We start from the raw sequence: 22,726 nt of genomic DNA, 5'->3' as shown, positions 1-22,726 counted from the left end.
AGGTAGCCATGTTCTGGGATCGTCGAGCCGTTTTCAGCTCCTCTCCTCCTCTGGCACAATACCTGCCCTATCCCCCCACAAAATCAACCGCCATCCCTGCAAAGTTAAAAAGCAGTAACAATATCTGGGTAAAGATGACCCAGACCCAAGCTAAGGAAAAGCGGTATTTATTCCCACTTGTTCTTGCTCAGTCCTCTTTCTCCGAAGTGTCGCTCTTGAGCTTGCAGTAATCCAAGGTGGATTCCTTCTCGATCTCCTCTGCAATGGCCAGCGCCTCCACCACCGTCTGCAGCTCCACGTGGAAAGGCCGCTCCTTCCGGCGCCATTCGCCAGCGTGGGAATAGCGGAAAAGCGCCAACCCCAGGGCCAGGAGGAAGCCGAAGAAGAGGGCGGCCAAGATGCAGCTGCCCAAGAAGGCCACGCTCACCAGCAGCAGCATCTTCATGGTGCGACATCGGCCTGGAAATGCAAAGCGGTTAGACACAAAAGGCCTCCTGCTTCAAAGGGGAGGTTAAAGGGATTACTTGACCCAGGACTTGGGCTCTGTGAATCCAGCTTGCAATTTTTGGGGAACCCACCTTCAAACCACAGGATGGCTTCTTTCCGCACTAAGAGAGGTCCAACTACTTCCCTACGCAGCCTTCCTTCGCCCGAAAACGCTGCAGGAGAGGAAAACCTGTCAACTCTATGGTCAACTTTAACTAAAAGTGGCACTGAGAGACCTAGAGATTCCTAGAGAGGACACTCTACTCGGCTTTTGTAGCTCCTCCAGTGAAACTCTATGGTAAACTAAAGGTGGCACTGAAAGACCTAGAGTTGACAGTTCTTTCTTAGAGAGGACACTCTACTTATACTTGACCATAGAGTTGACAGACTTTCTTAGAGAGGACACTCTACTAGGCCTTTGTAGCTGCTCCGGCGCAGCTCTATGGTCAGTGTCTGTCGGACTTTGACCACAGAGTTGCGCTGAAGGACCTAGAAACTATTCCTGGAGAGAGAACACTGCTAGGCATTTGTGGCATGTTTCTTCAGAAGGCATTTGCCATTGCCATCCTCTGAAGATGAGAGACTGTGACTTGCCCCAAAGGTCACCCAACGGCTTCCTATGGCCAAGCGGGGACTCGAACCCCAGTCCCTCGAGTTGTGGTCCAATGCTGGCTCTATGCTGGGGATACTGAGCAATTCTTGGCCTCTGAATCTGCAAACACTTTTCCTCTTCGAAGGGAACAAAACTCAATGGTACCTTTAATGCTTCCAAGTGGATGGGGCTCCGGAGGGCAATGGTTGTCGCAGCAGCCACAGACCCAAGCCTTGGAGTGTTCGTCGAGGTTTTTCCACCTGGAAGAGAAGCCCCTTCGCAACCTTGACTGGACTACAGTTTCCAACATCCCCAGCCAGCATAGTCAGCTTTGGTCAACTTTGACTTATGGTGACCCAACGAATGGAGGTTTGGTTCTCGGACCCCTCATTGGTACCCAAATCCATGGATGCTCAGGTCGTATTAGATATAGAATGACATCCCTTTATAGAGAATGGTGAATTTTCCAAGCTGTGAATGGTGGGTTCTGCAGTTGCAAAACCCACAGCTATGGAGGACCGACTGTATTGATGCAAAGGTTGCCAGCTTACCTGGAGGAGATGCGGTCAAAGTAGCAAGTTTTCTTGCCAGGGCTTGTAGGGAATTTCTGGCTCCAGGCCATAAGGAGGCAGTAGATATAGATCTGGAGGAAGGAAAAGACACATTTTTTGCTGTGAAATCGGATCTCGGAAGGAAGGATTTACTTGGTTGGTTTAAGCCTGCTTTTATCAAATCATTAGAGGGTGCGGTCAAGCCTCCTTTCCTTGGAGACCATCTTCCAGTTGCAACTGGGAACACTTACCGCCTCTGATTCCCCATCCGACAAAAAGGCAGAGAGGCGGAGTGTGAGCACGATCGCCTCGTCCTCTTTACGGAACCAGGTTGCATCCGAGTTGCTGGTGTACAGGTATTTGCCGAGTTCATCGAAGCCAGAAAAGGATGGATTGAATTGATCTTTCCCAATTCAAGAATGAATTGATCCTTCCCATGCAATGCCCCCGAAAGCCACAGAGAGACCAAGAGACCCAGGGCTAGCATCACGTGACCACTTACTAGGCATCAGTTCCCATTGCATTTCCATTGGAATTAGAGATAGTAAACCCTCCCCAAAGCATCCCAGGGTCAATACTCCACATCTCCACGGCTAACTAAAGGGGGTCCCTACACTACATCTCCCAAGAGAGATAACTGGAAGATGAGTCTCCCTCCAGGGTTATGTAGGAGGCAGAACCAAAGACTGGCAGAGAGTTAGAAGGTACCCAACATAGAACCATAGAGTCAGAAGAGACCCCAAGGGCCCTCCAGTCTGACCCCATTCTGCCATGCAGGAATACAGAGAATCCTAGAGAGTTAGATGGTGCCCAGCGTAGAACCATAGAGTTGGAAGAGACCCCAAGGGCCATCGGGTCTGTCTCCCGCTGTTCATGGAGAAGCGCCAGACTCACCCGTGGTTATCCACAATGACATAGGCCCGCCTGGACCGGCTTTGGTGTCGTGCATCGGTCCCGTAGCATTCATCGACGAACAGTTTGGGGAACAGGTTGACATCTGCCTGGACTCTTGCCTCGATCCGGACGGTGGTGCCTTCAACATAAATGCCAGATCCAGCAGCGATGGCGAGGTCCTCTATGGCGGGAGAAGGTGACATGTGCTGTATCTTCAAGACTTTGCACAGAGCACACCTCATAGCAATTCAGGGGGATATACGGACCGAATAGGAATTCGCTTGTCAGAACCAGCGTAGAGGCATGGTTTGAGTGTTGGAGTGGGACTCCGGAGACCAGGGTCCAAATCCCTGCTCAGCCACGAAAAGGGTGACGTTGGGCAAGCCCCACTCTCTCAGCCTCAGAGGAAGGCAAAGGCAAACCCCCTTCTAAACAAAACTGGCCAAGAGAAGCCTTAGGGTTGCCGTTAGTCAGAAGCGATGGCCACTCTTGCCTCCCCATTGGAGAACCTTTGCCCAAAGGAGATGCCACCTTTGGCACTAGTCCTGAGGGGCTGGATAAAAGACTCACTATTGCGGACCCGGAGAGAGAAATTCATCTTCACCACCACTTTGCCTTGATCGTCTTGGGCGAAGTGGGCATGAGCCTGGGCTTGGGTGGTTTGGGGGCTCAGGACCAATGGGGCACTAATCGGTGGAGGCTGGGTGGCATTGAGCGCATCGCTCCACACCAGACCATTGGTGGCTGGGCAGCGGGACAGAGAGAGACGGAGACTACATTTACAAAATACAAACTACAGCTTGTATTACAGTAACCCTCCCAACGCAGGGACACTGCAACTCCCAGCAGCCATTTTGAATTGCAACAAGGGAGTTGCATGTTCTCCGTAGCCCTTAATCTGGCTGCAACTGTTTGGACCACCTGAAGTTCCTGAACATGCTCCACATAGTAATCTGAACCACAGTCCGTGTCATTGTGGCCATTGTTACTTATGGGATACTTCTTCCAGACTCTTCCGCTTTGACCTAAAACCTTCCACCTGGGAGAAGACGTCCCTCTCTGCCTCATGGACTAGGTAGCTACAACCTAAACCCTTACTCACTGGATTTCTTTCCCCAAAAACTGAGCAAGATCTCTCACCGTGAAATAATTTTTTGAACCATCCCGTCTCCTCGGTCGCGGCATCTAAAGCGTTGGCGTCACAGGTCAGCAAGATGCCGCCATTGCCTTGGGCCAAAACCTGGGCAACTGAAGCACAAAGAACGCAGCAAAACATAAACCTTACAACTGGGTTTTCTGCTCACTCCCAACCTTCGTGCAAAGCGATCCTGGCTAAACATTAAATGCCCAAACAAATCGTCATGCGCAGAATGCCATAGCATGGAGAAGAGAAGGTTAAGAGGGGATATGATAGCCCTGTTTAAATACTTGAAGGGATCTCATATTGAGGAGGGAGCAAGTTTGTTTTCTGCTGCTCCAGAGATTAATGTATGGAGATGGGGAGAGCTTGTTTTCTGCTGCTCCAGAGAATAGGACCCAGAACAATGGACTCAAACTACAGGAAAAGAGACTCCACTTTAACATTAGGAAGAAGTTCCTGACAGTAAGGGCTATTTGACAGTGGAACAAACTGCTTCCTTGGAGGATAGTGGAGTCTCCTTCCTTGGGGGTTTTTAAGCAGAGGCTGGATGGCCATCTGTCAATGGGGATGCTTTGATTGAGAGTTCCTGCATGGCAGAAGAATGGATGGCCCTTGGGGTCTCTTCCAACTCTATGATTATATGATTTCCCTCAAAGCTCCCCTTGGACTTACCCAGGACCTCGACAGATACCAGGCACCACCAAAGGGCAACCACTTCTTTCCTCCAGAAAGCCATCCCATGCACTGATGAGGGGAGAAAATGACCAAAGCTGACCAGCCCTCCGACCTCTTTAAGTAGCCTTCCCGTTAGAAAATCCACTTGAGTTGGACCCACCTGTGGCCACCAAAGCCGGAGACATCTGAAGCGAATGGAGCATTAAAGCACCAATCTGATGCATGCTGAGGCCAGAGTCCAGAGAGCCATAGAATCATAGAGTTGGAAGAGACACCCCCAAAAGGGCCCTGATCCAGTCCAACCCCATTCTGCCGTGCAGGAACTCTCAATCGCAGACCCCCATAAGGGCCCTGATCAAGTCTGACCCCACTCTGCCGTGCAGGAACTCTCAATCACAGGCCCCCAACAGGGCCCTGATCCAGTCCGACCCCTTTCTGCCGTGCAGGAACTCTCAATCACAGACCCCCATAAGGGCCTTGATCCAGTCTGACCCCATTCTGCCATGCAGGAACTCTTAATCACAGACCCCCATAAGGGCCCTGAACCAGTCCGACCCCATTCTGCCGTGCAGGAACTCTCAATCACAGACCCCCAAAAGGGCCCTGATGCAGTCCGACCCCATTCTGCCGTGCAGGAACTCTCAATCACTGACCCCCATAAGGGCCCTGATCCAGTCCGACCCCTTTCTGCCGTGCAGGAACTCTCAATCACAGACCCCCATAAGGGCCTTGATCCAGTCTGACCCCATTCTGCCATGCAGGAACTCTTAATCACAGACCCCCAAAAGGGCCCTGATCCTGTCCGACCCCATTCTGCCATGCAGGAACTCTCAATCACAGACCCCCATAAGGGCCCTGAACCAGTCTGACCCCATTCTGCCGTGCAGGAACTCTCAATCACAGGCCCCCAACAGGGCCCTGATCCAGTCCGACCCCATTCTGCCGTGCAGGAACTCTCAATCACAGACCCCCAAAAGGGCCCTGATCCTGTCCGACCCCATTCTGCCATGCAGGAACTCTCAATCACAGACCCTCAAAAGGGCCCTGATCCAGTCCAATCATAAATCCCAGTTTGTGGATGCGACCCTGTGCTTTGTAGGGGCTCCTTTCCCCATGTGGCCCCCCTTTAAAGCTATAGTCACGAAAGTGCTGTCCCATTGATGCACCAATGAGCAATTGCACCATAAATCTAAATGTTCAAAGCAGCGATGTCCAAACTCTGGTCCTCCAGGTGTTTTGGACTTCAGCTCCTGGAAGCCTCAGCCATGTTGGCTAATGGTCTGGGATGCTGGGATGCTGGGAGCTGAAGTTCCAAAACACCTGGAAGATCCGAGTTTAGACATCACTTGTTTAAAGAGAAAGAAGAAGAAGGGAACTGTTTGTTTGGAGGGATTGGGATCACAAAACTTGTCCCCAATAGGGTTGCTCTCCTCCTGGAGGACCAAGTTTGTAGCTTAGGATGCCGCGTGTCACTTATGTTAAAATGGCTGCGCATGTATGGACAGGACGCCCCTATTATTGGACCGCCATGCCACTAAATGTCACACTGAAAGGTCTAGGGATTCCTAGAGAGGACTCTTCACTAGGCCTTTGGAGCTCCTTCAGTGCAACTCTATGATCAATTTTAACTAAAAGTGGCACTGAAAGACCTAGAGATTCCTAGAGAGGACACTCTTCTATGACTTTATAGCTCCTCCAGCGTAACTCTATGGTCAGTGTCTGTCGGACGTTGATTACAGAGTTGCCCTGGAGGTCCTACAGATTCCTAGAGAGGTGTTCTCTCTCAGTGCTTTTGTTATTTGCGGTGTTTCCATATTCATGGTGGTCTTGTGCCCCTAACCCTAGCGAATATGGAGGGACTAGTGTACATCTAATTTCCCCCCCCGCCCGCCAATCTCACCTCTGAAAAAAAGCCACACACACAAATAGTAACATTTTCAGGATTATTATTATTGTTTTATTAAGTGTATTTCACATCTGCATTGATACTTCCACAGGCCAGCTTCCCAGCCCCCCGAATGTGGGGCCAGAGTATCTTCTTCTGGTAGCCGTTGTAGAAGCAGTAGCCCAAGGAGAGGACGGCCATCACGGTGACCTCCAGGAGCAGCGCTCCTTTGGCCGGCGGCATCATGTCTCGGTCTCCAGCTGCCAAGAGAGTAAAGAAAGAAATTCTCCATAAACTGGAGAGAGGTGGAGTCAAAATGGGGATGCTTTGAGTGAGAGTTCCTGCATGGCAGAAGAAGGGGGTTGGACTGGATCAGGGCCCTCCTTGGGGTCTCTTCCAACTCTATGATTCTACGATTCGATGGACAGCTGGATAATGTGCCTCTCCCAGACTCGTCCCACTTTTGAATCTTTTCCTCTCCTAGAGTTAGAAATCCTGCATGACCACCTAACGCAGTGATGCCCAAATACTGGAATACATGTGATCCTAGAGTCAGAAGGGACTACTAAAGGACATATAGCCCAACCCTCCTGCCATGCTGGAATATGTAGGATCCTTGAGTCAGAAGGGACTACTAAAGTGCATATAGTCCAACCCTCCTGCCACAAAACTACACTTCCCAGGGTTACCTAGCACTGAGCCAGGGCAGTTAAAGCAGTCTTAAACTGGATTATTTCTGCAGTGTGTCTTGGACCCAACTCAGGCTGCATCTTCACTCCAGACTCCAGAGACAATTCCCAGGATTCCATAGCACTGAGCCAGGGCACCTAAAGTGGTCTGGAACTGGATTATTTCTGCAGTGTGTCTTGGACCTAACTCAGGCTGCATCTTCACTACAGAGACAATCCAGTTTCGTACCGTTTTAACTGCCATGGCCCAGTGCTATGAAATCCTGGGAATTGTAGTTTGTTGTCACACCAGAGTTTGCTGAGAGCGAAGGTTAAATGTCTCACAAAACTAGAATTCCCAGGATTCCCTAGCACTGAGCCATGGCAATTAAAAGGGTGTCAAACTGGATTTATTTCTGCAGTGCGGTTGCATCCGAACACATTTCTGTTTGGCACAAAGCTTCCTGAACCCCCTTCATGTCAAAATAAATATCTTAAAAGGACTGAAAGATTCTTTGTTTGGTTCAATGGTGATTTTGAGAGTTGAAATAAGTTACAATTATTTTTATTCAATTATATTTGCGTTTATTTGCAAAACATCCGCCATTTTAACATTATGGGAATTTTCTGGGAATTGTGAATGAATATTCCGTGTGATGTGAGGGGATTCAGTGTGTTTTGGACAAACATTTTCGGGAATTATCTCCGACAGGCTTGTTGGCAACACTGATCGTGACGTTCCAAATTCTCGTTTCCGGCGAGATTACGGATACTTTCACTAACTTCCTTTTGGAGTGTTTCTTTGTTATTAGAATCGGGCACCATCATTCTCATAGAATCTCATACAATCGGGATCGAGTAGCCTGAAACTTAGAATTTTTTTGTAGAATCTCCAAAGGTTATTTTGGAAAACAAGCATCATTTTGGAAGCCGGCGGACTGTAAGCTATTACAGCTATATTATTATATACATTATATCTACATATTATCAAATAGTAGGTATTTTCTTATTTTTTCTCCTTGATTTAATTACCTAATTGATTTCAAGATCAATCTAGCAACATAACCGACAGCTTCGTTTTTTATTTTAAACGGAATGAGTGTGCCTCTTAGTTCAGATTAGCTAACCAACTATTCTCTAGTTTTATATTAATGTAATAATTTTATCATGGGGGATTCCTGAGATAAATTCCTCAGAAGAGGATTTGCCTTTGCTTCCCTCTGAGGCAGAAGGGGGTGGGACTTGCCCAAGGCCAGTGGGTTTCTATGGCTGAGAAGAAACATTCGAAGCCTTTTGTGTATTTTTTGTTGTACTGTTCTTGGAAATTGCAAGCCGCTTTCAGTCCCAATTCTGTGTGTGTGTGTGTGTGTGAGAGAGAGAGAGAGCAGGACACAAATAAATAAATATATATAATAATAATAATAACAAAATAATAAAATATAATGTAATAAACTGTGAAGCCAAATTCTCTGCCCATACAAATAATACTTTAAAATGTGTGAACTTTATTTTTAATTGGCATGCAAAGGATTTTGCTGTATTAGATATAGATGTACCTAGAATATTGTGGTCCAGAAACTTGATTTATATTAACTTTTCAGTAGTACTATGTTTTTTCTTTTTTCTTATTTTCTTATTTTGTTTCCTATAGTCTTCAAACTTCTATTCTAAATTACATATTACATGGCAGACAAAAAGAGAGCAAAGAAGATTCAGATGACCCATACCAAACATAACCAAATGCTGGCTGGAAGGATTGGAAAATATTCTCAGTCAGCTCAGAAGGCCATGTACAAAGGCAAATACAGTGCTCCAGAAACAAAGGTAGTGGAAAAAGCAGAACAGAATTTTAATTGAGGAAGCTGTATTATTTGCACCATATAAGTGTAATATAGAATTCACTTCTAACATTGCTAGCAGATGAAATTTTTCTTTAAGATTAGTGGGGAAATCTTATTGTATGCCTGTGAATGACAAATAACAGAGACAAATCCAGAGGGAAACCTGAAAAATAATTGATATTACCATTATGTATTACTTATTAGGAGTTGTCACAAATCCACTGAAAAATTCTGTCAATCTGCTTAATGGTGCCAAACACCACTTCTTCACATTGTATTGAAAATTTGTTTGAAAAGATCCAAATTTGTGTTTTGTTTTCTTTGCAGATGGAAAAGAAAAAACGAGAGAGAAATCCATCTGCTATCACAAAGCTGGTTGGGGGAGATATGAATGGGGGTCACAGAGTAGTGAAACTCTGCAAAATGGTAAGAGCATGTCCCCTAAATTCAAATTCAAATGGTAAGTGCAAGATACTGGCTAAGGTTGTTGTACAGACAGACTCAAAGTCCACTGTCATCCTAGATTTGCTACCTTGTTTTTTTCATAAGAATGTGTCCTCTCACTGCACTTTACCAAAAAAAAAAAAATAAAAAAAAATAAAAAAAAAATAAAAAAAAAAAAATTAAAAAAATTGTATTTACACAAGTTAGGCCTCATGAGGTGTGCTGTGTACAGTTCCAACTCTATGATTGGTAACTAATTTGGACCTAAAGAGAATTTTAAAAACAGAAATAATTCTGGAACAGAATTTAAAAGGGTCTTCAAAAACTAGAAATTCCACAGAGCAAAATTCCACATTTAGGCCACAAAAAGTGAATGTACAGGTATGAAATGGGGGATACGCAGCTCAGCAGTGAACAGAACCTTGGGATCATTGTTGATCATAAGCTGAATTTGGCAGTGTAATACTGTAGCAAAGAAGGCAAATATTATTTTACCCTGCATTATTAGAAACATTATTTCCAAGTACACTTGGCTTTTTGCATCTGCAGGGGTTCTGTTCCTGACACCCACACCCATAGGTAGCAAAATCTGCAGGATCTCAACTCCTGTTGTTCTTAATAATGGTATCACAGGGTGACATTGTATTTATTTCTAGCCAAAAGACTGTACACAAGTCAGAGTTGATTCAGAGAATGGCAGTGGGAATAATAAAGAGATATGGAAAACAAAACATGAGAGGTTGAAAAGGATGGGCATGTTGAACTTGGTGGAGACAAGATTGAATACTCTCGGGAAGTATTTGTATTTGTTCCCCAACTTTCATTATATCCATGCCACAGATTTCCCAGCATATTAGCTAGAATCATACAGTTGGAAGAGACCCTGAAATACCATCCAGTCCAGCCCATTGTGCCATACAGGAACCTCCAACAGATGGCCATCCATTAAATAAAGTCTACATTTAAAAACCTCCAAAGAAGGAGACTCCATCATCATTCAAAGGGAGCAAAGTAACAACACTTACTGTCAGAAAGTATGACTTACAAATGGCTACCCAATTCAACCCCCTTCTTCTGCCATGCTGGAACTCTTAGCCAAAACATCCCCATTGACAAATGGCCATCCAGCCTCTGTTTAAAGGCCTCTAAAGAAGGAGACCCCACTACAGTCTTCATTGAGGGATTGTAGTCCATGTTGAACAGCCCTTACTGTCAGGAAGTTCCTCCTAATGTTGAGGTGGAATCTCTTTTCCTGGAGCTTGCATCCATTGTTCCGGGTCCTAGTCTCTGGAGCAGCAGAAAACAAGCTTGCTCCTTCCTCAGTATGACATCCCTTCAAATATTTAGACAGAGCTATCATATCACCCCTTAACCTTCTCTTCTCCAGGGTAAACATCCCCAGATCCCTAAGTCATTCCTCATAGGGTTTCATAGTGTCGAGACCACCATTTTGGTCACGCTCCTCTGGACATCCTCCATCTTGTAATTGAATGGTGGAGCCCAGAACTGGACGCAGCATTATTCCAAGTGGCCAAAGCAGAATAGAGTGGCACTATGACTTCCCTTGCTCTAGACACTACTACCCTTCAGTCACAACAACTGGTCCAACTTGATAAGCGTTCAGATTACAGTGAGTAGAGGCTTATTGTAGCAACCTCTACTCACTGGAGTCAGGAAAGGTTGAAAACATATCTGGAGGTTGTATCAAAGCCTTATCTCCACCGCACCATGAACTGGGAACGGTCCTTTCGCTTGTGGCTTATCTTTCCAGCAACGAGATTTCGGGGCAGAGTCTCAAGTGGGACCTAATCAGATCCAGTCGGTCAATTCACAAAGACATGCGTGAGCAATCTGGCGCAAACCTCAAATGCTACAGCTTCTGAGGAAAGACAGAGTGGCTCTTAAGATGCGCTTCCACCTTCATTTATGAGACTTCTTCCCTTTTCGTTCTGATCCCACTAAATTGTCTGGAAAAGGGACACAAGGTTTCCAACCGGGCGTAAACCACGCAACCCCTGGACCATTGCTTTGGTTACCTGGGAATTATTGCATCCCGGAACTGCGCTCTGACAAACAAGGTTCAAATATCCGAGTGCGCAGCTTGGAATCTCGCTATCTTTGGATTTTCATACTTCAAATTTTTGTACCACCTACTTCTTGTATAACTCATATTATACTTCTTGTATAATGTATATTATACTTCTTGCAATGCAAGGAAAGCTTTGGCAGCGTCCAGAGCAAGGGAGTATATAGCATTAGGACACATTTGCAATACAATAAAAACATGTGCCATGTTTTTACGGTGTGCTGGCTACTCCTAGATGTCGGGATTGAACTTACTACGCACTCAACCCTCTGGTCCTGGCCTTGGATTTTTGCTCTATATGAACCTGTTGGGTTTAACACAGGTCTTTTTATCAGACCTGGGCTCAAGGGTCACTGATAGTGTGGTTTTTGGACTTGAGCATGAAGAAAGCACATGGGTCATACCTTTCTTTCCCTGGTTCCCCTGCCCCAGGGCAACTAGGAGCGTGCAAAAGCTACACAGGTAGAGCAAAACATTTCACACCGGGAACATGCTAAAAGAGCCATTGGATGCAGACAACGCATGGAATGAAGAACCTGCAATCTCTTTCCCTGTAGCTTCCATCCATTGCTCCATTGGGTCCTGTTCTCTGGAGCAGCAGAAAACAAGCTTGCTCCCTCCTCAATATGACATTCCTTCATGTATTTAAACAGGGCTCTCATATCACTTCTTAACCTTCCTTTCTCCAGGCTAAACATTCACAGCTCCCGAAGTCTTCCTTCGGTCACAGCCACCGGTCCGACTTGATAAGCGTCCAGATTACAAGCATCTACTAGCAGTAGAGGCTTGTTGTTAGCAACCTCTACTCAACAGACAGAGTCAGGAAAGGTTGCAAACTTATCTGGAGGTTGTATCATTGCCTTATCTCCTCCACACCATGAACTGTGATGGCCTCTCAATATCTGGGAACGGTCCTTTCGCTTGTGGCTTATCTTTCCAGCAACGAGATTTCAGGGCAGAGTCTCAAGTGGGACCTAATCAGATCCGATCCGTCCATTCGCAAAGACATGCGTTAGCAATGTGGCTCAAACCTCAAATGCTACAGCTTCTGAGGAAAGATGGAGTGTCTCTAAGGTGCAATGCAAGGAAAGCTTTGGCAGCATTCAGAGCAAGGGAGCATGTAGCCATTAGGACACATTTGCAATACAATAAAAATTTGTGCCGTGTTTTTACAGTGCGCTGGCTACTCCTACACGTCGGGATTGAACTTACTACGCACTCAACCCTCTGGTCCTGGCCTTGGATTTTTGCTCTATATGAACCTGTTGGGTTTAACACAGGTCTTTTTATCAGACCTGGGCTCAAGGGTCACTGATAGTGTGGTTTTTGGACTTGAGCATGCAGAAAGCACATGGGTCATACCTTTCTTTCCCTGGTTCTCCTGCCCCAGGGCAACTAGGAGCATGCAAAAGCTACACGGGTAGAGCAAAACATTTCACACCGGGAACATGCTAAAAGAGCCATTGGATGCAGACAACGCATGGAATGAAGAACCTGCAATCTCTTTCCCTGTAGCTTCCATCCATTGCTCCGTTGGGTCCTGTTCTCTGGAGCAGCAGAGAACAGGACCCAATGGAGCAATGGATGGGACACAACAGCTGTGGGGCCATAACAGGGAGAAAGGTAAGCCCCTCTGCTGCCCTTTGCTGCTTTCATAGTCTCCAGCCTATTCCCATACCATTGCTCTGCTAAACCCCAGCAGCACATGCATGCAGCCCTGAACCAGAAAGGGGTTGATCCCATTCAACCAGGGATGTAAACATGCAATGGGTTTGTTGCCCCACAGACATGGGGAGTCCACCATTCAGGTGTGCTGCCAGGGAGATGATGCCACCTGAAGCCACCTGAAGCCTCAGGTGATGCTGCCAGGCATTTTTAAAACCTGGTCAGCCGGCCCTACCTACAAGGTTTGGCAATAAGATGGAGACATGTTTGATGCAGACAGAGTGGTTGCATAAGGCCATAGTTTATCAAGATGAGCATTAGATAAAAGTGAACATCAGTTAAAGTGGCTCACTTTAACCCACTGTGTAACCACTATGTTGGGTACATAGAAGATCCAGGCTTATGTGCGCCTGGAGAGCATGTGTGTGTGTAGATGTAGTAGCTATGTATAGAATGTGGATATGTGAGAACAAGCTGCAAGCGCAACGGCTATGCGCTCCCTTGCTCTGAACACCACCAAAGCTGCCCCTTTTGGGTTTCTACCTTTGTAAAGGAACCATTTTGGAAAAGAAAGCTTTGCATTTCGAACATGCTACCTTTTGAAGCAATATTTTCCGAAACCGGCAATGCGATGCCTGACCTGTGACGATGCGTCACGGCAAATCCTTATACGCGTCGCCGACCTGCGCTATCCGAGGCAGCGAGCCGAGGTTGGTACGCCAAAAGCAACCAGGTCCATAGCAAGTAACTCTACTTACCCCGAAGCCATTTCAGGACATAGATCCCAATCATAGACCCCCAAAAGGGCCCTGATCCAGCGCAACCCCATTCTGCCATGCAGGAACTCTCAATCTCAGAACCACAGAGTTGGAAGAGATCTCCAAAACGGCCAATGCCGAGTACGCCAAAAGCAACCCGGTCCATAGTAAGCCATGCTACTCACCCCTGAGCCATTTGAGGATGTAGTAGTCATCCTGGACAGGGAGCAGAGGCAGGATGTCTTGGATCTTCTCGCGGAACTAAGGAAAAGGAAATGAAACGAAGCGGGGTTAGGATCCCTTTGCTAGGTTTGGCTTTAGAGACCCTTTAATGGGACCCAATCCTAGCACTGTGATGCCACTCTGATATCACGAAATCTTGGGGTTTGCAGTTTAAGGGACAGATACTCAGTCTTTTCAGCCACAGATCCCCTAAAAACTACGTATCCAGATGCAGCCATGGGTATTAAAGTGGCATCTAGGGCTGCAATTGCATAGTGTGAAAGGACTTTTGCAGACTAAATCTGCCCAGTTTGCAAAACCATGTTGCGGTTTGCAACCTCTTAATTAAAACATACTTTGGATGTAATCGCGCTTTGCTCATGTGAGTTGGGACTAAACAGCTTGCCCATGCCCAGGGCACATTGAGTCCAGCCATAACATTGGTGTTGGGCATTTCCAGGGCAATCCTTTCCTTCCAGTCTTCTGTTGTGTGCACCTTCCCTTCTAGCAGCCTCCAAACAACTCCATTCCCTGGGTTTAGGGTGCCAGCTCCTCTGCCGCCATGCGCCGGAGGAAGAGGCATCCAGAAAAGCAGGGCATGGAGAGGTTACAAAGGTCCCCTGCTCCCAGGGGTTTGGGTTTGCAACACATTGGACCTTCTGGGTTGGGAGCCCTTCGCCTGGGAGCCATCGTCCGTCCATCCGTTTCTGCAACAAACCTCAGATACGGATCTAGCAACACCTTGATGATGTTCCAGTTGCGCAAAAGAGGCGCATCGGGGACATTGGCATTGCCAACTGTCCTAGAAAAACAGCTATGGATCTGATAGTGAAATGGCGCACGCTTCCCATTAGTGCCTTGAAGCCAAAGAGCATGCACTTGGCATCCCCCCCCCCTTTTTTTGTGCAGCGTGATGTTGCAACGCCCCACTTGTGGAAACTCTCCCCCAAAGCAATTTTGGGTTGGCACCCCGACATATATATACCCTCCGTCCATAAATCAAACTATGCGCCTTCCTCACCTGTAGCCTTGCACAAGCTACACATGTTTTGAAGCAGAGGAAGAGGCAGAGGTGCATGGCTGGCCATTCCCTTCCCTCTCTCTGCTTCTGGCGCATACTTACGAAACTAATGGTGGCTTAAAAATGGAAAGCTGGATCAGACCAACCTTTGACCTGACCCTTGGACCTTATGTAAGCTGCCCAGCTCAGGCAGCGGTCAAGAGATGACTGCAAGGAGGTTATCCAGCCTCTCGCCGTTGGGTTTCAACCAGGAGCAGAGGGGAGCGTTTGCCCAACAGCCCAGCCAGGTAGGCCAGGAAGGATCCTCCAGAGAATGACGGCCCAGGGACCTGGCTTCTCCAAAAGGCCCAAGAGGCTGGACAGCTCTCCAAAGGCCAGAAAGCCAAGAAGAGGTCTTCCTGGTTGAGCATCCCTTCTCTGGGCATCCAAATGCTCCTCCATTTGACACAGGCTCTAAATGAGAGCGTGACACCTTGGTTTTCTTTTAATTATTTTTAATTCTTAATTATATTTATTTAATACAGAAAAGCAAAAACATCAAACACCATAAACTACAAGTAAACACAGACACAGACTTTAGGTTTAGGTTCGTGCCCAGAATTAAAATATTGAAAAAATGTTTTAAATATTTAATAAATATGTATATTTATAATATTTATATTAATATAATATTAATATAATATATTTATATAAATATATATATTTATAATATTTATATTTATATAGTATTAATATATAGAAATCAAGATTGCTCCCTTCTCAATATGACATCCCTTCAAGTATTTAAACAGGGCTATCATATCACCTCTGAACCTTCTCTCCTCCAGCTCTCTAAGTCTCTCCTCATAGGGCTTCATGGTTTGCAGACCCTTCACCATTTTGGTCGCCCTCCTTTGGACATATGGCTCTAGTTTCTCAACGTCCTTTTTCAATTGTGGGATCCATTCTTCTAGTTAAGATTCTGCAAGTAAATGGCCCTATAGAGGATGAAATCCCAATTCAAAAGCAGAAACTATTGTTAGAATTCTGAAAATCCAAGAATAAGAGTTAATTTCTAACTTTCATGTTGCACAATTACATTTCAGTGTATTATGGACTCTCTATATCAGCAGGGTCTCAGTTGCAGATCCGTCTCTAGATGCCAAAGACCACAGTGTACTAATAGTTTTATAGTATTGTATTTTAACTATCAGTTTTATGAGTTTTTTTATTAATTGTGTTTTGTATTTCATCTGTTCTACAAATACATTAAAGATGCTGTGAATCAAGTGGTTAAGAAGCTGGCTCTGTTGACGGCAAGATCAGGAGGTTGACAGTTTGAGTCCCAGGTGCCGCATGATGGAGTGAGCTCCCATTACTAGTCCCAGCTTCAGCCAACCTTAGCAGTGCAAAAGCATCCAAATGCAAGTAGATAGATACCACTTTGGTGGGAAGGCAACAGAGTTCAGTGCAGTCCTCAGAAAATGCTGGCTCTTCTGCTTAGAAATGGAGTTAAAGTCTGCCCTCAAGTCAGGCTTGACAACTTGTCAATGGGGAATACCTTTACCTTTTACCTTTACAGATATTTTAATGTGCATTTTCTTTGTCAGTTTTGGAGAACAGGTTAAAGCAAGCATGTCACCCACCAATTTATTTACTCCCTTGGAATTTTTATTCACATATGGCAGTGGATTCTAATTATTCTGTACAACTGGCATAAGTGTTGCAATCTGACATTTAAAAATTGGTAAATGACAAATGGTAGCTTTTCTTCTTTCAAGATTAACCCTTATGAGCTGTAAAACTTTACAAGCGTTCAGCTTTGCATAATACCATCTTTGTTAAATTAGAAAAATTCTGACCTTGCAATTTAGCTCAAAAAATTAAATTTGAAGCTATTCTAAGTAATATTGTATTGTAGCTTATAGTGTTAGTTTTTTCCATTTTACTAGAACTAGAAAGAATCCCTAACTATACATGTATTTCTAATTTATGTATGTATTGGTATGTTCATGTTTGTATCTTTTTATATGTTTGTGATTGTTTAATGGGTTGACAAACAGTTTTTGTTACATTAAATGACAACATTTTAGTTTTTGGTATATTTTTTCCAAACTGCAAGGTTTTTAGATCTGCATATTACATAATCAAAATGCCTCCTATGTATACTTAAGGTGGAGATGTGGAGGTACAGAATCACTTTTTAAGGCACTCATGTCAAAATATTTTTGGCAGCTGTGCAATCATATAACAAACCTCTTGATATTCCTAGTATTGTCCCATTTTCATTTTCTCACTGTAGCCGAGATACTATCCACCAGAGGATGTTCCCCGTAAACTCCTTAACCGTGGCAAAAAATTTTTTTCCCAACACAAGACAAAGCTCCGGACTTCTATTTGCCCCGGAACTGTCCTAATCCTTCTTACTGGCCGCCATCGAGGCAAGGTAAAAGGACCTTTGTTTATGTTGCAGTTATGTTTGATCAGGGTCTCTAAATTTGCATTCTCTTTCAGTTCCAATTTCACAAACCTGTTTTGTATTCTATTTCTAGCGTGTTCTCTTCCTGAAACAACTTGGAAGTGGATTGTTGCTTGTAACAGGTAAACTTGTCTTACAGCATTTGGTTTGCTATGATTCCATTGAGCTTTAGTTTCACTAGACTGCTGTATAAACTCATGTATAAATCTAGAAATATTAGTGAAAAAAATGATTTTAAAAACCTAGATTGACATTCATGGGTTTATGTACCTTAACTCTTATAAAAAAGGAACCATCCCCTATGAGTGTGACATGTTGAAGGGTGAAAGCTTAGTCCACACTGGGAAAATAACAGTGTGCTTTGGTATCATTTTATATGGGTTATATCAAAATGCATAAATTTTGCCCCAGAACCTGCTCTCAACTAACGCATGACATCAACTTATAGTTGAGTATATGTGGTAGCTGTTATTAATTCTATTCTATATATAAGCTGACAGGGAGGGAGGAAATTTGTTTTGTTGGTTTTGACCAACCAATGCAATCTGTGAAGGTCATTTTGAATTCTTTATCCTCTGGGATATCACCTAAGTCTCAACTAGTTTCACTTGAAATTTTATAAGCATGCCTTTTGTTCCATCATCTGGAAGATGTGGGAGAGGACAGAACCCTAAAGTGCTCTGTTAGTCACTTCTCTCAAAGATGAAAAACAACCAATAGTGAGAGCTCTTGGTCAGGCAACAATTAAAGTCCCACCTGGTTGTTGCTTACTGTCTAGTCTTCAGTGTGCTGCAGCACTCTTAAATCATTATCTATTCTATTTTCACCAGTTAGAGCACTGTTTTCCATTGGGAAGAAGCCTGAGGGAGAGAAAGTATTAAACAGTTTAGCCTCCTGTCTGTTGTGCTAGCATTTCATCTCCCTCTGTATACAGTGATAACTGTTGGTTGTTCTTCCTCTGCCTCTAAATAAAGCCAGCAGCCTCCTTTTTATTATTTTTAACCTCTAGTATATCTCTACTCATTCTGAGTTTAGCTTCTCTAACTTTCCCCACTGACTGTATTAGCTATTGGTTTGTATTCACTTTGTAACTTTCCCAATCTTAACTTTGTTTTTACATGAATCCTAAATCTCAGTTCATCTGAAAGTTTTTGTATGCCCAACCTGATTCCATTTTTCTTACTCATTGAAATTGTTTAACATTTTGTCTTCAGTATTTTCCCTGTCTTATAGTTTTTGAATAGAAAACAGTTTCTCCCTGTTGGGGAGAAAAAATGTTTCCCTATGCTGCCATGTAACTTGCACATTTCTCCCTGACCAACTCAGGGCCCTTGGCTATCAACCATATTCCACTTCGTAGGACTCACCAGAAGTTTGTAATTGCTACTTCAACAAGGATTGACATCTCTGGGCTGAAACTTCCCAAGCACCTCAATGATCTTTACTTCAAGAAGAAATGGCTGCATAAACTGAAAAACCAAAAGGGTGAAATCTTTGATATGGAGAAAGTGGTATGTATATGCTTTTATAGTATACATGTTTATTTATTTACATTTTACAGTATATGTATTCTACAACACAGCTCCATCAGTGACTATTGGTTAGGGATTAATCATATAAGAATAGATCATATAGGAATATAGACTAGAAAGTTGGGCTAAAGCTAGCAAAATGAACTTCAACAGGGAGAAATGTAAGGTACTGCACTTAGGGCAGAAAAATAAAATGCACAGATATAGGATTATGGGGGACACCTGGATGAACGAGAGACTTTTACATGTGAAAGAGATCTAGGAGTCCAAGTACACCACAAGTTGGACATGAGTCAACAGTGTGATGCAGCAGCTAGAAAGGCCAATGCGATTTTAGGCTGCATCAATAGAAGAATAGTGTCTAGATCAAGGGAAGTAATAGTGCCACTATATTCTGATCTGGTCAGGACCCACCTGGAATATTGTGTCCAGCTCTGGGCGCCACAATTAAAAAAGGACATTGAGAAACTGGAGCCATGTCTCCAAATGAGGGAGACTAAATTGGTGAAAGATCTGGAAACCATGTCCTATGAGGAAAGACTCAGGGAACTGGGGATGTTTAGCCTGGAGAAGAGAAGGTTAAGAGGCGAAATGAGAGCCCTGTTTAAATATTTGAAGGGATGTCATACTGAGGAGGGAGCAAGCGTGTTTTCTGCTGCTCCAGAGATGAATAATAATAACAATAAGATTCATTTATATGCCACCCAATCACTGGGAATCCGAAAGGTAATTCCCTGCCTTCAGGCTTACAACCTAAAAAGACACAACACAAAAGGAGAAGAGAACAGTGAGGGGGGAGGAGATCAGGTCCAGCATTCTTCTCTCCCTCTGAGGCCTGGACCAAGGCAGGTGGACTGGAGGGAGGGCTCTTTGTCTTAATCGAGGCTGGGCCCAATGGTATTGGACCTGGAGCAATGGATGCAAGCTCCAGGAAAAGAGACTCCACCCCAACATTAGGAGGAACCTCTTGACAGTAAGGGCTATTCGACAGTGGAATAAACTCCCTTGGAGTGTAGTGGAGTCTCCTTCCTTAGAGGTCTTTAAGCAGAGGTTAGATGGCCATCTGTCAGGGATGCTTTGATTGTGATTTCCTGCATGGCAGGGAGTTGGACTGGATGACCCTTGCGGTCTCTTCCAACTACGATTTTATGATTCTATGATTGAAATCTGATATTTCAGAATGGAGTTTCAGCTCATTAAACTGGGGAATCAGTCTAAATCCCTGGAGCTATAATTTAGGAGTCTGTCATGCAATTGACTATACTGTGCGTATCATGCCTATTCAGTTTTGGGCTATGAATAACACAGTTACCAACTTAATAATAATATTAATAATAATAATATAATAATAAAAACTGGTAGAATAATTGCTAATAGTGTCAAGTAAAAATATTAATTTCTTTAAATATATACAATTTAGTCACGGGTATTTTTATGAAATATTGTGTTTGTTGTTGTGTCATTTCCTACTTGCTTTGCTTTCCATTAAGGCCAAGAGACTGTGACTTACCATAGGTCACTAGTGGGTTTGCATGACTGAGTTATCCAGAGTCATAGTCCAACACTTAAACCACCACACCACCACATCTCTGACAGATTGTGACCCTTCTTCAAAACAGTTCCATGCATTGCTGAGGCTATATATGGACTAACATTACTTAACACATTGTTCTTTTTTCTCAGACATACAAGATTACAGAGCAACGCAAAGCAGACCAGAAAGCTGTGGACTCCCAAGTCTTACCAATTGTCAAGAAGATGCCCCAGCTATGGGGCTACCTGCGATCCACATTTTCACTGGCCAATGGAATTTATCCTCACAAACTGATTTTCTAAAAAGTCTAGAGACTCCATAGTAAAAGTGTAGGGCAGAGTAACTTCGATGCTGCTCTGTTCTCATTTCTTTCATAAAGTTTTATTACAATTTCATTTAGATATAAAATATACTGCCTTTTGCTTTACTGAAAAAATATGTAGGGGCTTTGAAACTTTTCTTTCTGATAGTTAAATAACAGCAGTTTTTATTTGACTTTGCTGGGAGTTAATTCTTTCCTGATTTTGCCCATTTACTCTTGTCGTCTGTTCTGGAATTTTCCAAATTGCTTAGGAAGACGAGATCAGAATTTGGACTGTTAGTTTCAATAATTTAAACAATTACTTCCTAATGTGGTGATGGAACTACATTGCAGTTCCATCAGTGTACATCCATGAACAACAATATTGTGTTCAAGTCCTCAGCCATTTGTTGACAATCTTCACACCACAGCAATAGAGCCTAATATGTTCTGTCACATATGTATATAATTCTCATTTTTTATTTTCGTTGGTAAGGATCATCATATTAGGAAGTACTTATTCAGCAAATTTTTGGATTTGTACTAGGCTGCTAAATTGCAGCTTCCCTCCCCATTATCTAGCATCATGGGAGTTGCAATATCTGAAGGATTACATATGTCTCCTTTATTGTCCAGAATGGATTACAATTTTTAAGGGGTAAAACTTGCTGAAGCAGGTGGCTTGCAAAGGCTTGTAGTTAACCTAGCAAAGAATGGATGACTATTGAAGGTATACAGATCATGGAATAATTGTTGGACATAGCTTTTGTGAAATCTTCCTTTCATCTGTGATCTAATAACCCCATTCAAGTTAAGAACATTTTCTTAGTTTATAGTATCAGTTGTATCATTTATGCTCACAGGTTAAAGGGTACACTGCGGCTATATATAGTTGATAAGATAGCTAATTCAAAAACACAGTTGTAGAAAAGGATGGAATGCATCTGTAAATTGTTGAATGAGACAATCTACTGGTTTTACATTTCAGTATACTAACTGTGTTACATTAAATACATATAAGTTGGAAATTCATTTTTGAAACATTGTTGTTGATGGTTATTTTTCATTATGACAAACTGATCTGCCTGCCTCTCTCAGTCTGAATCTGAATGATGGCAGACAGGGTGGAAGGAGGGCTCTTCATCTTCCTTGGGGCTGGTCCTGATGAAGGTGGCCTGCCTCTCCATCTGAAACCAGATGATGGTAGATGGGATGGAGGGAAGTCTCTTCATCTTCTTTGGGGCTGGTCCTGATGAAGGTGGCGGGCCTCTCTCCCTCTGAATGCGAATGATGGCAGATGGGATGGAGGGAGGGCTTTTCATCTTCCTTGGGGCTGGTCCTGATGAAGGTGGCCTGCCTCTCTCCCTCTGAATGCGGATGATGGCAGATGGGATTGAAGGAGGTCTATTTATCTCCCTATGGGCTGGTCCTGATGGAGGTGGCCTGCCTCTCTCCCTCTGAATGCGGATGATGGCAGATGGGATGGAGGGAGGTCTATTCATTTTCCTTAGGGCTGGTCCTGATGGAGGTGGCCGGCCTCTCTCCCAATGCGGATGATGGCAGATTGGATGGAGGGAGGTATCTTCATCTTCCTTAGGGCTGGTCCTGATGAAGTTGTCGTGCCTCTCTCCATCTGAAACTGGAAGACGGTAGATGGGACTGAGGGAGGGAGGTATCTTCATTGTCCTTGGGGCTGGTCGTGATGGAGGTGGCCTGCCTGTCTCTTTTGAATCCGGATGATGGCAGATGGGATGGAGGGAGGGCTCTTCATCTTCTTTGGGGTGGTCCTGATGGAGGGGGCCTGCCTCTCTCCCTGTGAATCCAGATGATGGTAGATGGGATGGAGGGAGGTCTCTTCATCTTCCCTGGGGCTGATCCTGATGGAGGTGGTCTGCCACTCTCTGTCTGAATGCAGATGATGGCAGATGGGATGGAGGGAGGTCTCTTCATCTTCCTTGGGGCAGGTCCTGAT

At 44.4% G+C, this 22,726-nt stretch overlaps 2 protein-coding genes and 1 long non-coding RNA gene across 5 annotated transcripts; 1 reads left to right on the top strand and 2 right to left on the bottom strand.

Annotated features, from left to right (window-relative positions):
- Positions 1-187: 187 nt before the first annotated feature.
- LOC149308524 (uncharacterized) lies at positions 188-4,563 on the bottom strand. The gene is made up of 7 exons (XM_089537118.1): positions 4,500-4,563; positions 3,664-3,771; positions 3,094-3,267; positions 2,524-2,704; positions 1,881-1,974; positions 1,630-1,721; positions 188-494 (listed from the first exon to the last, which is right to left on the bottom strand). The coding sequence occupies exons 1-7, from the start codon at positions 4,561-4,563 to the stop codon at positions 188-190; spliced, it is 1,020 nt and encodes a 339-aa protein (XP_089393244.1).
- Positions 4,564-6,313: 1,750 nt separating this feature from the next.
- Positions 6,314-18,878, bottom strand: LOC149308523 (uncharacterized). Its single transcript, XR_016282164.1, has 3 exons — positions 18,755-18,878; positions 13,872-13,947; positions 6,314-6,484 (listed from the first exon to the last, which is right to left on the bottom strand). It is a non-coding gene; the product is annotated as an uncharacterized LOC149308523 (long non-coding RNA).
- LOC149308522 (large ribosomal subunit protein eL6-like) lies at positions 7,639-21,786 on the top strand. Of its 3 annotated transcripts, none has more exons than XM_089535889.1 (7): positions 7,639-7,832; positions 8,544-8,716; positions 9,061-9,159; positions 17,211-17,354; positions 17,461-17,509; positions 18,714-18,898; positions 20,603-21,786. In XM_089535889.1, exons 2-7 carry the CDS (start codon positions 8,576-8,578, stop codon positions 20,753-20,755), a joined length of 771 nt encoding a protein of 256 aa, XP_089392015.1. In that variant the 5' UTR covers positions 7,639-7,832; positions 8,544-8,575; the 3' UTR covers positions 20,756-21,786. The 3 variants fall into 3 exon arrangements, with proteins under 3 accessions (XP_089392015.1, XP_089392016.1, XP_089392014.1); XM_089535890.1 differs by having other exon boundaries at positions 7,639-7,886; positions 17,286-17,354; XM_089535888.1 differs by having other exon boundaries at positions 7,639-7,886.
- Positions 21,787-22,726: the final 940 nt, after the last annotated feature.

Source organism: Sceloporus occidentalis, unplaced genomic scaffold (genome assembly GCF_023333645.1).
Source record: "Sceloporus occidentalis isolate IW3139 unplaced genomic scaffold, rSceOcc1.0.p SCAF_8, whole genome shotgun sequence".
In the NCBI taxonomy this organism is placed as follows: domain Eukaryota; kingdom Metazoa; phylum Chordata; class Lepidosauria; order Squamata; family Phrynosomatidae; genus Sceloporus; species Sceloporus occidentalis.
This window is presented reverse-complemented; position numbering and strand designations above follow the sequence as displayed.